The sequence below is a fragment of the Rhinopithecus bieti genome, unplaced genomic scaffold, assembly GCF_001698545.2.
Source record: "Rhinopithecus bieti isolate Rb0 unplaced genomic scaffold, ASM169854v2 scaffold_42772, whole genome shotgun sequence".
In the NCBI taxonomy this organism is placed as follows: Eukaryota; Metazoa; Chordata; class Mammalia; order Primates; family Cercopithecidae; genus Rhinopithecus; species Rhinopithecus bieti.
In genome coordinates, this window is record NW_016818842.1 from 2,718,311 (window position 1) to 2,735,931 (window position 17,621).

Here is a 17,621-nt window from a genome sequence, read left to right on the forward strand (position 1 = left end):
TTTTTTTTTTTTTTTTTTTTTTGAGATGGAGTGTCGCTGTCGCCCAGGCTGGAGTGCAGTAGCGTGATCTTGGCTCACTGCAACCTCCATATCCCGTGTTCAAGCGATTCTCCTGCCTCAGTCTCCCTAGTAGCTGGGACTACTAGACGCCCGTCACCACGCCTGGCTAGTTTTTGTATTTTTAGTAGAGGTGGGGTTTTGCCATGTTGGCCAGGCTGGTCTCGAACTCCTGACCTTGTAGATCCACCTGCCTCCGCCTCCCAAAGTGCTGGGATTACAGATGTGAGCCACTGTGCCTGGCCCTCCTTTGTCTTTCTTTTTTTTTTTTTTGAGACAGAGTCTCGCTCTGTCGCCCAGGCTGGAGTGCAGTGGCCGGATCTCAGCTCACTGCAAGCTCCGCCTCCTGGGTTCACATCATTCTCCTGCCTCAGCCTCCCGAGTAGCTGGGACTACAGGTGCCCGCCACCTCGCCCGGCTAGTTTTTTGTATTTTTTAGTAGAGACGGAGTTTCACCGTGTTAGCCAGGATGGTCTCAATCTCCTGACCTCGTGATCCGCCCGTCTCGGCCTCCCAAAGTGCTGGGATTACAGGCTTGAGCCACCGCGCCCGGCCTCCTTTGTCTTTCTTAATTTGCCTAGACACATCTGTATTCAGACAACACAATTCTGAATGCAATTTTAATTAATTTACACATTAAGCAGTGGACTAACATCAATATAAATGTACCTATTTTCCTTCGCAAAAGTCTGGCAACGGTGTAGAATATGTACTGAATCACATTTTCCTTCCCTCTTCCATCAAACCTAAACTCAACCATGAAATCGAGCAGAGTCAGAAATCAGAGGTGGCATTAAGCCAAAATCTTGTCCTGGCTTTGACAGAAATGTCTACGACAAATATGGCAGTCGCAAATTTAGATGGAGTTGAAGCTACTTTGTAGACAGAACAGGGTTTTTGGTTCTTTTAAATTCATATGGCATGAAATTCACCAACGTGAAGCATGTGCTTCAGTGGTTTTTGTTGTAGAACCATCACAACTATGTAATTCCAAAACATTTTCATCAGCCCAAGCAGGAATCTCTTATCTGTTAGCAATCATCACTCCCACTCTCCCCTTCCCCTATCCTGTGGCAACCACTAATCCACTTTCTGTTTGAAATAGATTTGCCTATTCTAAATGTTTCATTTGAATGAAATCATACACCACATGGCCTTTGATGTCTGACTTATTTCACTTAGCATGTTTTCTAGGTTCATCCATGTTGTAGCACAGAACAGTACTTCATTTCTTTTTGTGGCTACATAATATTTCATTATTTGAATATTCTAAATTTTGGGGTTTTTTTGTTTCACTTTGTTTGAGACAGCGTCTCGCTCTGTCACCCAGGCCAAGCCAGAGTACAAGGGGATGATCTTGGCTCAGTGCAACCTCCGCCTCCTGGGTTCAAGTGACCAACTCAGCTTGGCCTCCCAAGTAGCTATGACTACTTCACACACAAACCACCACACCCAGCTAATTTCTGTATTTTTTGTAGAAACGGAGTTTGTCTATGTTGCCCAGGCTGGTCTCAAAACTCCTGGAAGCCAAGACATTGGCCTACCTTCACCTCTCAAAATGCCGGGATTACAGGTGTGGGCCACCGCACAAGGCCTGGATATATACCAAATTTTATTTATCCATTCCATCAATTGATAGTCATTGCCATTGTTTCCACCTTTTGGCTCTTCTGAATATTGACAGAACACTTCTGGACACCCACCCATCTGGGCCTGCATCTGCAAAGCTGTCTAACAACCACAAGGCTCACAGCTTGGTGTTGGCACATGTTCTTTAGTGCATAATCCTGCTACTCTACATATAGACAGCCAAAGGCATATTTTTCCAATAAGCATAATGTGCCAAGAAAATATCAGGCAATACGAACACAAAACGGTTACACATTTAAAATATTTTACTTTAATAACTTTAATGGATAATAATAAAAAAAACCCTCAGATATTTATATCCAATGCTAAAGAGAAGTAAGATATGACAAGTAAGATGAAAACCTCTTACCTCTTCTCTAGTCTCTCTTTAAGTTGACTTTCCCTTATTCCCTGAGGGTGAAGACAGTTTAACAACTCATCCAGCTCCTTTTGACTATCACATAAAAACCTGTAGGGGCAAAACAGACCTGATAACTCTGAAAAAAAAAAAAAAAAATTCAAAATCAAACACTAAGCAAGGGATCTAGAGTTGGTAGTGGGACTTGGGAGAATAGAATTCCAAACGTGTTCACAGTCTACTATCTAGAAGTAGAATTAAGTAATTTACTATTTTCATGATGCCTAATGTTAACTCTGTACTAGGACACCAAAGCCAATATGGTTCCTATTAAAATATTAAATGAAATTTTATAAAGTTAATTGGCATACTTGTCCCTTTCCCTCCAGAGAGTAAACCTATACCCAAAATTCAAAAATGAAACGTCATTAAACCAGATGATCACAGTTAAAGTCATAGAATGGATCCTCTAAAATCCAGCTCACTGCCTAAAAGCAGAATTGCACACAAAGGAAACTAACAGCTATGCACACAATTTGTTTATTAATAAAGTTTAAGGAAAATCTTAAATACTTCTATTCCCAACCAAATTTAGCTACATTTTTACTGCTATATAAGATATATCACATAATACACAAAGTTATATTACAAGGGGGGAAAATCAAAATTCCAATCCTTAAAAAACAAGTATCTTCTTAACGAAAATCAGGTCTGCTAATGCAAGAAGTTTTGATATCCAAAATATCAAAGTCACACAAAGTATCCTGAGCATTATTAACTCACTGGCATCACTATACTAAATACTTTCTTCCTTAATAATTAAAAGGAAAAAGAAAGAGCAACCAGATGAATGCTCACATTACCATAGGTTCTGTCCTTGTTTAGGTGTGGTTGTCTCTACAGCAACTTCTGTTGCTGGTCCATGTTGTGTGTTCATGTTTGCATTTTTACCTAAGTTTGCTTTCTTACCTAAGAAAAATTGAGATATTAGGTTGACTATAGTAAATATCCAATTGCTAGTTTCAAACCTAAGCAGCACCCAGTGCCAAACTCAACAATTTGTAACAACATAGATGCTTCCTGTGAAATATCAAATATATCTTCATGTATAATAGATGCTACTTTCTCTTACATATCTTAAACACAGCATGTTATCTCAGATATTTGCTCTCTGAAGTGGAATCGCTGCACAGTTCCAAAGTTTAAGAGTACTGCAACTTAGAATGAAGAAGAATGACTAAATATCTTTATATCAAAGCAAAATAAAGAACTTACTCCTTTTACATGATGTTAAGAGCAAAGGCATCTGTAGTGAAGCAGAGGCAATGAGAATACATAAATACCATAGACTTATCCTTGGAGGTTTCAAATGGCAAATAATACAACTAACTTTTTTGTAAATCAGTTCCTATATACTGATACATGACTTGAACATAGATATATTTTGAGCCAATTTATTTATCAAAGCCTATCTTAGCTCATCACAATATTTGTTATTTGTTTTTTGAGACAGAGTCTTGCTCTGTCGCCCAGGCTGGAGTGCAGTGGTGTGATCTTGGCTCACTGAAACCTTCGGCTCACTGAAACCTCTGCCTCCCGGGTTCAGGTGATTTTCCCTGCCTCAGACTGCCAAAAGGCTGGGATTGTAGGCGCACGCCACCATGCCTGGCTAATTTTTGCATTTTTAGTAGAGATGGGGTTTGACCATGTTGGCCAGGTTGGTCTCGAACTCCTGACCTCAGGTGATCTGCCCACCTTGGCCTCCCAAGTGCTGGGATTACAGGTGTGAGCCACCACTCCTGGCCAGTCATCACAAAACTTAGCTTACAATAAGCCTTACCTTACAATAAGCCTTACCGCATACTATGACTGTTTCTCTTCTCTTTCCCGTTCTCCCCGCTTTAACCTGAAACATCTCTGCAACACTACTTACACATAACCTTGTTTAGTTTTTTCAGTTGCGTTTTTTTTTTTTTTTGGAGACAGAATGTTGCTCTGTCACCCAGGCTGGAGTGCAGTGGTGCAATCTTGGCTCACTGCAACCCCCGCCTCCTGGGCTTAAAACAATTCTCTTGCCTCAGCCTGCCAAGTAGCTGGGATTACAGGCACCTGCCACCGCACTCAGCTGATTTTTGTATTTTTTGTAGAGATGGGGTTTTGCCATGTTGGCCAGGCTGGTCTTCAACTTCTGAGCTCAAGTGATCCACCTGCCTCAGCCTCCCAAAGTGCTGGATTACAGGCATGAGCCACTGCATCCAGCCTCAGCTGGGTAATTTTAAATAGAAACTGCCATTCTAGAACTGGAAAACGTGAAACAACATCCACTAGGATGCTCTAGAAGTGAAGGGTCTGGGTCCCCAACCTTGTCTCGGGTACACATTATAAAGTAACACTCCCTCATCCCACTGGAATCTCTTCCAAATCTAAACATCCAGGCTCCACAGTTACTGCTCTCAAACCTAACTGCCCTCACCTGAGTGTTTATGAAGTCTACCAAAACTAGATTGTTCTAACAAGTGACATATCTATGCTCAATATAATTCAACATGCAAACACCTTAAATTTGAAGTTTTATTTGAAGGAATGTTTATTTTTGTAAATTAGTAGTATTCTTACTTAACAATTTTGTGAGTTTCAAGTTTGAGTTAGGAATTTCTCTAACATGAAAAGTTACTTTAAAAAAATAAAGATTTATCAAAGAAGCGCAAGAATCTAGTACTCAGGAAGCAACTCTTTTTTTTGTCTTTATCTCCCACATGACACCAACACATAAGCAATTTTCATTAGGTTACAGACAGGAGAGCTGAAGGAAGCTTATGGATCATTTAACCTAGTGATTCTCGACAGGGAGCACTGCTGCCTGCCATAGGCATCTGGCAGGATCTAAAGTCATACTTAGTTTCCACTGCTACCACCCAGTGGGTAGAGGGAAGCTCCTGAATGCACAGGACAGCTCCCAGTACAAAAAACTATCTTCCTCATCAGTGTCATGGTGGGAGAAAAAAAAAAAAAAGATTCATCTAGCCCAAAATGTCAGTAACACTGGGGTTGAGAAAACTTGAGCTAACCTAAGAATCTTATTTTTTTAATTAAAATTTAATTTCTTTCTTGAAATATACTCAATACATATACTTTAAGAAAGAAGATGAATATATATTCAGAAAACCGTTCACTGTGTATTTCTTTTACAAACTGAACACATATACCCAGCACCCAGATCAAGAGAAAGAATATTACCAGTGTCCCTACATGATCCCTTCTCAGTCACTCATTTTTCGTTAGGTATTTGCCATGTTTCTCCTCACAAGAATTTTAAGGACCTTATCTGTCTTGCTTGCAGCTATACCCCTAGCATTTAGGACCTTATCTGTCTTCTTTGCTGCTGTACCCCTAACATATGAAAAACTGCTTCACAAATAGATTCAGCATAAACACTGAATAAATTAATTTTAAAAGTAGAAGAAGGTCGGGTGCGATGGCTCACACTTGTAATCCCAGCACTTTGGGAGGCCGAGGTGGGTGAATCACCTGAGGTCAGGAGTTTGAGACCAGGTTGGCCAACATGGCGAAACCCTGTCTTTACTAAAAATACAAAAATTAACCAGGTGTGGTGGCAGACACCTGTAGTCCCAACTACCTAGGAGGCTGAGGTAGGAGAACTGTTTGAACCCAGGAGGCTGAGGTTGCAGTGAGCCGAGATTGCACCACTGCACTCCAGCTTGGGTGGCAAGAGTGAAACTCCGTCTCAAAAAAAAAAAAAAAAAAGTAGAAGAGGACATGTAACACTGCCCTTCTTAGCCCCCATACCTCAATTTCAGCCCTTGAGGCACCTACAAAGGCTTCCAGGGGACAAAGTTTGAAAACTGCTCCTGTAAAATCTAATACCCAAATATCCTAATATTCAAGCTCTTCATCTTCTCACACTATGCTTAGAACAAAGGTAGTAATCAAATGTGGGTTTCTTTCCTTCTCTCTACACATTTCACATCTACCCATATCACTCAAATTGATCTAAGACCACAATAAAGAAATTCTGCAAATGGAAAAGGTGACAGAGGAAAGGTAGTCCTTAATGTTGAGCTTACTAGAGCAGGGTGAACTCACTCTTAGATATACAGATATACTCACTGCGGGGACAGTAATCCTCATCAGCAGAGACTGTGTGGTCTTTGCAGTGATGGTTGAATCGGTAGTCAATGCTATCATGTACCCAGCCTTTTTCAATGAATAATCCTGGAACTTCATCTGAGAAGAGCCAGTATCTACAAATCACAACCAGTATTATTAAGACAATGAATAGATCAGAATTGCAGGATGATTTTACTGTTGGAGAAGATAATTACAGAGTATCACTGAGCATTCAAAACCACAGTTTACGGAATTCTTCCCCTTCAGAACTCTAGACAGATAAAAATTGCAAGGTAAATCAAAGTATATGAGAAATGTTGAAACTGGAGACTAGTTTAGTGTAATTTTTGTAACTTTTTTTTTTTGAGACAGTCTCGCTGTCGCCCAGGCAGGAGTGCAGTGGCCAGATCTCAGCTCACTGCAAGCTCCGCCTCCCGGGTTTATGCCATTCTCCTGCCTTAGCCTCCCGAGTAGCTGGGACTACAGGCGCCCCCCTGCCTCACGCGGCTAGTTTTTTATATTTTTTAGTAGAGACAGGGTTTCACCAGGTTAGCCAGGATGGTCTCAATGTCCTGACCTCGTGATCCGCCCGCCTCAGCCTCCCAAAGTGCTGGGATTTGTACAGGTTTGAGCCACCTTGCCCGGCCACTTCTTTCTTTTTTTAATGGAAATAGGGTCTCGCTATGTTGGCCAGGCTGGTCTTGAACTACTGGCCTCAAGCAACCCTCTTGCCTTAGCGTCCCAAAGTGTTAAGATTACAGATGTGAGCCACCACACGCAGCCCCAATTTGTGTAACTACTAATATTTCTCCTTCTTTAGGTTTTACAAAATGTATGCATTTAAAACCTATTATCATTTTAAAAGACTTGTATTTGGATTACATTTCACCTATCACCATCATGTAAGCTTCCTACTTGTGGTATCTTCAAGGGCATGAATATGTCTTACTTAACTTGCAACTCTAGCATTTGGCAGTTAATATTCAATAATCGTCAACAATTCTGCTTCCAAACAGAAATGGAAAACTGAAGAGAGAAGCTTGCCTATTCTTGTACTTTAGGAAATTTTCATAACTAACAGCAATGTAAATAGTCCTAAAGAAAACAAAAATTCGGTTGAGGAACTAACCTATTATGGTTTCGATCTGTGCCAATAGGAGTCCTGCGCATGACTAGTTTGGCCTTGGCAATCCCTTCCTGGAAAGCTTTCTCAGCAGCTGCTTTGTGCTTCCGTATTCGTTCTTCTTCAGCTTGGCGTTCCAGTTTTACTGTTAAAAAGACTCAATCAGATATTTTCCTAGTAAATCCCACTCTTACAAATTAAATAAAATATGGAGTAAGAAGTATCTAGTGTACAGCAGTTGTTTATAAAATCTTAGTTTGCTTTCCCTAATTCTAATGTTGTAAGAAATGACATGTGAGGCAGCAACATCTAGTCCTCCTACACTCCTTGAATTTTGGTGACATCTCATCCCTCAACTCAAAGCAAAATCTTTTAGCTCCAAAATATCACTTCTTTTTGTTTTAGTTTTGAGGCAGAGTGTTGCTCTGTCACCCAGGCTGGAGTGCAGTGGCGCGATCTCGGCTCACCGCAACCTCTGCCTCCCAGGTTCAAGCAATTCTCCTGCCTCAGCCTCCCAAATGTAGCTAGACTACAGGCACACACCACCACGTCCAGCTAATTCTGGCATTTTTAGTAGAGACGAGGTTTCCCCATGTTGTCCAGGCTCGTCTCGAACTCCTGACCTCAAATGATTCACCCGTCTCAGCCTCCCAAAGTGCTGGGATTACAGGCGTGAACCACTATACCCGGCCAAAATATCACTTCTTAATATATTTTAAACAATCCTGAAGAAACAGTTAACAGTCCATAAATGGGACTAACTGAAACATCTTCTGACAGGTGCACCTACAGGATCCTCAAAAAGATCACAATAAATAAAACCAATAAAGTAACGATTTCAAAATAAAACATACTTCAGTCCTGAGGAATCTGACAGTAATTTGGCTTAACAGCCCTGATGACAAGAAAAAAAAAAAAACTGGAAAACGGTAGGGGAGCACTTGTGAATAATAATAATTATTTTACACTGAACACCTATTTTTCTAATTATTTAGCAAGTTACTGTTAATGATAAAAATTTTATTTCTGATTATTCATTAATTAGGTTTGAAATTTCCCTCAACGACAAAAGCAGCCCACTAATTTTCAAAGTTTTTCCATAATTGTCACAAACCCTGACACCATAGGGTACAGAGCAATGCTATACACATTGTCACAATTTTTAAAAATTGTTTATTATTTTTTTAGAGACAGGGTCTTACTATGTTTGCCCACGCTGGTCTCAAACTTCTGGGCTCAAGCAATCCTCCTGCCTCGGCTTCTCAGAGTGCTGGGATTAGAGGTGTGAGCCATTATACTCAGCCCCAGGAATTTTTAACCCTGATTGTCTTATTGACAATAACATTTACAATAAGATGTGAAACTGGAAAATACATCTGTCTAAAGATGTTACTTTAAAAACTTAAGATAAATTTCATTTATTTAAAACATGGAATTTGTTACCTTTGATAAACAGTTTTCTAGCCCAAATGACACTGTATGTTTTTAACAATGTTTATAGGAAAAAATAGTACAAAGGTAAATGATAAAAAAGAGAGAGAGAGAATGAGTGAGTGATGGCCCAATTACAGTGAAGGAAATGTTTAGTCTCCCAAGACTACAAACAAAGAAACATAAACCAACTTAGGACAAGTCACCAAAGCAAGACCCAAGTTCTGACTCAGAGGTTATAGCACTGAACTAATTATCCAAAGACCTGAACTCTAATCCAAATACTGATCTTGGTAAAATATTAATAACCTGTCCTTTGTTTCTATACAAATAACAGAATATCATCTTCTTTTCCTTTCTCTTAAGATAAATATAAAACACAGTGAAGCAGCCCAAAAATGCAAGAAAAAATATTACATTTCCGATAAAACAGAGCTGAACGTTTTAACCTACATTCTGCTTTATCTGGAGTACAGTTACACTTTTTTTTCTCTTTTTTTGAGACAGAGTTTCTCTCGTGTTGCCCAGGCTGGAGTGCAATGGTGTGATATCGCCTCACCACAACCTCTGCCTCCCAGGTTCAAGCAATATTCCTGCCTCAGTCTACCGAGTAGCTGGGATTACAGGCATGTGTCACCACACCCAGCTAATTTTGTATTTTAGTGGAGACAAGGTTTCTCTGTGTTGGTCAGGCTGGTCTTGAACTCCCAACCTCAGGTGATCCGCCCACCTCAGCCTCCCCAAGTGCTGGGATTACAGGCGTGAGCCACTGTGCCCGGCCGCAGTTATACTTTCTTGATAGGTATTGTTTTGTTTTGAGATGGAGTCTTGCCCTGTCACCCAGCCTGGAGTGCAATGGCACGATCTCGGCTCACTGCAACCTCTGACTCCCTGGTTCAAGCGATTATCCTCCCTCAGCTTCCCGAGTAGCTGGAATTACAGGCGTGCACCACCACGCCCAGCTAATTTTTTTTGTTTTGTTTTTGAGACACAGTCTTGCTCTCTCCCCCAGGCTGGAGTGCGGTGGTGCAATCTTGGCTCACTGCAACCTTGGACTCCCTGGTTCAAGCAACTCTCCTGCCTCAGCATCTTGAGTAGCTGGGATTACAGGCATACACCACCACGCCAGGCTAATTTTTGTATTTTCAGTAGAGACAGGGTTTCACCATGTTGGACAGAATGGTCTTGATCTCCTGACCTTGTGATCCACCCGCCTCAGCCTCCCAAAGTGCTGGGATAACAGGTGTGAGCCACCGCGCCCCCAGCTAATTTTTTGTATGTTGGCCAGGCTGGTCGCAAATTCCTGACCTCATGATCCACCCGCCTCGGCCTCCCAAAGTGTAGGATTACAGGCATGAGCCTCGGAGCCTGGATCTTCATAGGTCTTTAAAATTGTAAATACAATGGGCAGGGGCGGTGGCTCACGCCTTTAATCGAAGTTGAGGCAGGCGGTTCACTTGAGGTCGGAGTTTGAGACCAGCTGAGCCAACATGATGAATCCCCATCTCTACTAAAAATACAAAAATTAGCTGGGCATGGTAGCGGACGTCTTGTTATCCCAGCTACTCAAGAGGCTAAGGCACGGGAATGGCTTGAACCTGGGAGGCAGAGGTTGCAGAGAGCCAAGATCGCACCACTGCACTCCAGCCTGGGCGACAGAGTAATGCTCTGTATCCAAAAAAATAAATAAAATGGAAAGTACACATTATATATGTGTACTCAGGCATAGTATGCATATATATGTAAAAATATTTCAACGGCCTTAAGTAGTGTAAACTAAAATTTATTCTAAAAGGAATACACATTTTCTAATAAAAGAACTATTCAAGCCGGGTGTGGTGGCTCAGGCCTATAATCCCAGCAGTTTAGGAGGCTGAAGCGGGAAGATCACTTGAGGTTAGGGATTCAATACTAACCTCCACAAATAATAAAAAGATTGGCCAAGCGTGACATATGCCTGTAGTCCCAGCTGCTCGGGAGGCTGAAGTGGGAGGATCACTTGAGCCCAAGAGGTCAAGGCTGCAGGGAGCTGAGATCACACTGCTGCACTCCAGCCTGGGTGATAGAATGAGATCTTGTCTCAAAATAAAATAAGAAAGAAAATGTTGAAAAAGAACAAGCTGGAAGATCAACACTTCCCTATTCCGAAACTTACTACAAAGCAATCAGCACAGTGTGGCTTTAACATAGAGACAGACATACAGATCACTGAAATAGAATTCAGAGTCCAGAAATAAGCTAACGTATCCTAGAGTCGTATGATTTTTGACAAGTCTGTTAAGGCCATTCAACGGGGAAAGGTTTACCATTTCAAAAAATGACACTGGGACAACTGGAGAGCCACATGTAAAAAAAAAATAAAGCTGAACTTTTACCTTACACTATAAAAATTAGCTGAAAAGGCCGGGCGCGGTGGCTCAAGCCTGTAATCCTAGCACTTTGGGAGGCCGAGACGGGCGGATCACGAGGTCAGGAGATTGAGACCATCCTGGCTAACATGGTGAAACCCCGTCTCTACTAAAAAATACAAAAAAAACTAGCCGGGCGAGGTGGCGGGCGCCTGTAGTCCCAGCTACTCGGGAGGCTGAGGCAGGAGAATGGCATAAACCTGGGAGGCGGGAGCTTGCAGTGAGCTGAGATTCGGCCACTGCACTCCAGCCCGGGGAACAGAGCGAGACTCCGTCTCAAAAAAAAAAAAAAAAAAATTAGCTGAAAATAAAAGACCTAAATTTCAGATGTAAAACTACAAGATATTTGGAAGAAAACAAGAGTAAATTTTCATGACCCCGGGTTTGGCAACAGATCCTTAAATCTAACATCAAATCTACGAGTAACAAAAGAATAAATAGATAAAATGAACCTCATCAAATTTAAAAAACTTTTGTGCTTCAAATGATACTACTAAGAAAGTTAAAGGACAGGACAGGTGCAGCAGCTCACAGCTATAATCCCAGCACTATGGGAGGTCCAGGCAGGCGGATTATTTGAGGTCAGGAGTTCGAGACCAGCTTGGTCAACATGGTGAAACCCCATCTCTACTAAAAATACAAAATTAGCCAGGCGTGGTGGCGCACACCTATAATCCCAGCTACTCGGGAGGCTGAGGCAAGAGAATCACTTGAATCCAGGAGGCAGAGGTTGCAGGGAGCCGAGATCACACCACTGCACTCCAGCGTGGGCACAAAAAAAGTGTGAAACTCCATCTCTCAAAAAAAATTTAAAAAAAAAAAAAAAAAAAGTGAAAGAACAACACACAAAATAGATGAAAATATTTGTAGACCAGGTATCTGACAGAGAATTGTATCTAGAATATATAAAGAACTCTTACAACTCAATAATAAACAAACAACTCAATTTAATAATGGGCAAATGATCTGAATTACTACTTCTCCAAAGATACACAGGTGGCCAGGAGACACATGAAAAGATGTTCAACATCATTAGCCATCAAAGAAATGCAAATCAAAACCACAATGAGATACCATTTCACACCCACTAGGATGACTACCATCAAAAGTCAGAAAATAACAAGTATTGATGAGGACGGAGAAAAGTCAGAACCTTTAATTCGCTGCTGGCGGGCATGTAAAATTGTGCAGCCACTTTGGAAAACAGTCTGGCAGTTTCTCAAATGGTTAAACATAACCATATGACCCAACAATCTCATTCTAGGTATTAACTCTAAAGAAATCAAAGGACATGACTGCTCAAAAACTCATACACCAATGTTTATGGCAGCATTATTCATAACAGGCAAAAGATGAAAACAATCTAAATGTTTATCAAGTGATGAATGAGAAACAAAACGTGGTATATCCAAATAATGGAATATTATCCAGCCATAAAAGGGAATGAAGTACTAACACATGCTACAACATGGATGAACCTGGAGAACATGTTAAGTGAAAAAAGCCAGCCATAAAAAGGCTGCATATTATATGAGTGCATTTACATGAAATATCCAGAATAGGTATATCCACAGACATAGAGAACAGACTGGTGGTTGCTGGGGGATGGGGACAAGGGGGAAGAGTGAGTGACTTTTGGGTTTTCTTTTAAAAAGGTTTTAGGGCCAGGTGCAGTGCGGTGGCTGGCCTGGCACGGTGGCTGGCCAGGCGCAGTGGCTCACACCTGTAATCCCAGCACTTTGGGAGGCTAAGGCAGGTGGATCAGGACTTCGAAACCAGCCCGGCCAACATGGTGAAACCCCGTCTCTAAACACAAAAACTGACCAGGCATGATGGCGCATGCCTATAATCCCAGCTACTCGGAAGGCTGAGGCAGGAGAATCACTTGAATCCAGGAAGCGGAGGTTGCAGTGAGTCAAGATTGCACCACTGCACTCCAATCTCTCAGAGAAAAAAAAAAAAAGGTTTTGGAACTAAATAGAGGTAGTCTATTTTGTGACTGGCTTCTTTCACTTAGCATAGTGTTTTCAAGATTCATTCAGCTGTAGCATGTAAAACATTATGCTAAGTGAAAGTCACAAAAGACTACCTATTTATTATACAATTTCATTTACAGAAGACGTCCAGAATAGCAAATCTGTAGAGACAAAGTAGACTGGTGGTTGCTCAGGGCTGGGGAGGATGGGTGAATGGGGTAATGACAATTCATGGGTAGGTTTCTTTCTGAGATGATAAAAATGTTACAAAATTGACTGTGGCAATGGTTGTACATTATCTGCGAATCTACTGAAAACACTAAATCATACACAATAAGTGAACTAATTATACTGTATGTCGATTATTTCTTAATAAAGCTGCTTTTAATAAGTTCAGATTTGATGGTGCCATCAAAGCCCAAAATTTTTAAGTTCTTAAATCTTAAAAGACAGATTACTGTCTGAGTTGGTGACTGTGCTAGGGGCTTCAAATATCCTGTCAACCAATTTTACAACAATCTTATCAACCATATGAGGAAAGTGAGGCACGGGTAAGTAACCTGCCCAAAGGAACATTGTACAGCTAAGTCAGAGCTAGGATCTGAATCCAGGTCAGTCAACTCCCGAGTCCTATGTTGTTTTCACTGTGCTTATGTGTAGAGTTGGTCCTTTATTGAAACCAGAAAAGATGCCAACATCACACTAACTTATTAACTAATCAGAATGCCAGGCTGAACACTCCAGCTAAAATATGAAATTATCAATAGAAGAAAAAATAAAATACGTAACAATAGGTGCCAGGTTATTACATACAGAAATAAGTAAACAGAGACCCTACCATTACCTCAATAATTCCCTTTCTTTTACTATCTTCTACAGAGCTTCCCCTTTTCTCTCAGCATGAAATTTTACCTTTCATTTCTCTTTCCTGGATTTCCCGTTCCTTCTTAGCTTGAATGGCAAGCAACCTTCTGCTCTTCACAGCACTAATCATGTCTTCAGCTTCTGTATCTACTTGGGGCTCAAACTTCACAATTTCTTTTTTCCTATCAGTTTTGCCTAACCCATTCTCCACTTTTCCATTTTCTTTACTTTTGGCTTCCATTTCTTTCCGTTTCTGTTTCTCTGCTCTCTTCTTATCATTTTCTTCCTTCAACACAGCAAGCCGCTCCTTCCACAACTCTGCAGACATCTGCTGCCTGGTCTCCATGTGGTCTTGCACAGAGTATGTCATGAGGATCCGGTGGCACAGTGCTGTCAAGATCTGTAACTTCTCTTCTGACGTCAGCTCAAAGAATTCAGAGGTCTCCAGCTTTTCTAGGAACTCATCTTGTACCTCATTATCCTCAAATGCAGCTGAATCTTTATTGTCATCTGTGTCTGAGCCCTCGCTTTCCTCCTGAACATCACATCTACGCAAGCAGAGCCGCACCAGCTCTGAAACAGAATGCAGAGTCAAGGGGATTTCCGACAGCTTCATTCCCAATTCACCATAGTCTTCTGCTATCTCATCTTGTAGTAGGGTCTGTAAGAGGATGACCAACACCCTATTAAGGTATAAAAAGCCACCCTTATCTGCACTTAAGGCTTCCATAAGGGACACAGCAGTAATAGGATACTGAGCATCTGGTAAAAGTAGCCCAGAATAACAGCTCAAGAATTCCACCACCATGGCCACATCCCCAAACAGCGTGTTGGGCAGCCCTTCAGGGGTATCCACCAATCTGAATGCTGGAAGGTTTTTGCCAGTTAACTCTTGGTCCTCATACCGCTTCTGTTTTTCTAATCTCTCAAGCATTTCTTTCTCTCTTCGTTCTTTGGCTTTTCCTTCAACTTCTTTTCAGTTCCTCCCGTTTCTTTTCAAATATTCTTTCCGTTGCTCTTCAGACATAGAAGCCCACCTCTTTTTGTGCTCTAGAAGTTCATAGCGTTTTTGAACAAGACTTCGCAATTCTTCTGGGAGACGAGCTCTATCTTCACTAGAGAGAAGACGAGCTGTTTTGGAGATAACACAGGACAGGGCGCTCCTCTTGTCCTCCCTGTCTTTATTTTCTTTGTAGTAGGCAATGAGGTGTAGGGCTGCAGGAGGCAGATGTTTATGAGGTTTACTAGAGGACCTAGGTGTACCCCCAGAATTCCGTGGGGTTCGCGTCATCTTCTGCGTACCTTTGGCCATATCCAACAGAGTCATCTGCTTCATTTTGGTTTTAGGAGTCTTCAGTCCCTTTTTGGGAGATTTGGAATTCCCTGTGGATTTCTGTCCATTCAGGATGCCTTTGCTTCTGCCCTTTGCCTTCAAAGGCTTGTCACTGTGCTTTCCTGGTTTCTTGGCAGGTGGGCCTTTTTTAGGAATGTGAAAGTTGGCGTGCAGCTTATTGGGAGACATCATCTTCATCATTTCTTCTAGATGTTCTTCAGGAGATTTGGAATTCTTTGAGTTCTTCACTTTGAGTGGCGAGCCACTCAATGACTTCTTCAAGTGTACATGACACCATAACTTAGGATTTAGTGGTGAACTAAGAGAAGAGTTGTCTGTCTTGGATTTCTTTGAGGGCTTCCTGTCTGGGGATCCAGTATTCTTCCTCTTAGTAGAAGGGTTGAGAGTCATATACTAGAATTTAAGAATAGGAGCAAAATTAATTTTAAAATCTAAAACTAACTTAAGCAACATTTAAGCATCTTAAAGGCCCTCTTCCCCAGCTATTCAGGTAAAGCTATGTATTCATATCTCTTCATAGATACTTTGTCCCTGAAAAAAGCAAAGACATGAACGTTAGCTAAGGTTTTTACCATGTCAACACAAAATTCCCTTGACATCCAGACTTAATACCAGACATTTTTGCTATGTAACTAGTTCTCTGTTTATATATATTAATGGTTCTTAAATATTTAAACAAAATCTGTGAACCCCTCCGCCAGAAATATTAGACAAAAACTATGCGTACAATTTCAGAGAATCCATCCATGGACCCCGGGTTAAGGATATGTGATCTACAAAATAGCAGTATCTGAAAAGTTTAAAATGCACTGTTCTTGAAACAAGAATGAATTTTCATCCTTTCACTGTTGGTTACTATTCAGGGCATTTTACGCTTTTAAGCAGAAATGATACTGCTTAAAGTACTTTTGTCTAAACTCTAAGGCACATTTTCTGATAAAAGCAACAACTAGTGTAAGAACGTGAACACTGCTCACAGATAAAGACACCTCCTGACCTGGGCCTCAAACTCCCTTGTCCTCACTCCACACTATTTTTTTTTTGAGATGGAGTTTCGCTCTTTTTGCCCAGGCTGGAATACAAAGGCGCGTTCTTGGCTCACCACAACCTCCGCCTCCTGGGTTCAAGCAATTCTCCTGCCTCAGTCTCCCGAGTAGCTGGGATTACAGGCATGCGCCACCCTGCCTGGCTAATTTTGTATTTTTAGTAGAGACGGGGTTTCTCCATGTTGGTCAGGCTGGTCTTGAACTCCCGACCTCAGGTGATCCGCCCGCCTCCACCTCCCGAAGTGCTGGGATTACAGGCATGAGACACCGCACTCGGCCACCTCACACTTTTAAGAACACATTCTGGCAGGCGTGGTGGCTCACGCCTGTAATCCTAGCACTTTGGGAGGCCAAGGCAGGCGGATCACTTGAGGTCAGGAGTTGGAGACCAGCCTGGCCAACACGGTGAAATCCTGTCTCTACTAAAAATGCAAAAATTAGCCAGGTGTGGTGGCACATGCCTGTCACCCCAGCTACTCAGGAGGCTGAGGCTCGAGATCACTTGAACTCAGGAGGAGGAGGTTGCAGTGAGCCAGGATCACGTCACTGCACTCCAGCCTGGAGGACAGAGCAAGACCCCCGTCTCTAAAAAAAAAAAGAGAATTCATTCCCATGACTAATTTCACACCATTCTCCTTTGAACATACCCTCTTATCTTCCAAATCCACTCCCTCTAGTCCCGCAACTCTACAGTCCTTCAATCTCACCAGAACCTTAAATCCATTAATTTTATTACATTTTCACCACTCTAACCCCCATGTCTTGCTTTACCCAGATTAAATTTTAGTCAGTCACGATAATTAATCTCACATAAACCTATAGTTCCCTTGTCTCTCTTATTCTATCTACTTGGAAAAACCATAACCCTGATTAGCTCACTCTATTTACTTCTGCCCTGCATATGTTCAGCTTAAACACGGCTAAAATAAAAGATACAATAAAAGTGCGGGGTCTCAGCCAGGCGCGGTGGCTCAAGCCTGTAATCCCAGCACTTTCGGAGGCCGAGACGGGCGGATCACGAGGTCAGGAGATTGAGACCATCCTGGCTAACACGGTGAAACCCCGTCTCTACTAAAAAATACAAAAAACTAGCCGGGCGAGGTGGCGGCGCCTGTAGTCCCAGCTACTCGGGAGGCTGAGGCAGGAGAATGGCATAAACCCGGGAGGCGGAGCTTGCAGTGAGCTGAGATCCGGCCACTGCACTCCAGCCTGGGTGACAGAGTGAGACTCCGTCTCAAAAAAAAAAA

General features: G+C 41.9%; 1 protein-coding gene across 1 annotated transcript in view; it reads right to left on the reverse strand.

Annotated features, from left to right (window-relative positions):
• Positions 1-17,621, reverse strand: part of BAZ1B (bromodomain adjacent to zinc finger domain 1B) — a gene marked incomplete at its 5' end in the record, with an annotated part of 74,298 nt that overhangs the window by 24,211 nt on the left and 32,466 nt on the right. The window contains 5 exon segments of the mRNA XM_017857654.1: positions 2,057-2,155; positions 2,908-3,013; positions 6,173-6,306; positions 7,302-7,440; positions 14,023-15,721. Of these exon segments, the coding sequence (XP_017713143.1) occupies positions 2,057-2,155; positions 2,908-3,013; positions 6,173-6,306; positions 7,302-7,440; positions 14,023-15,721 (2,177 nt within the window).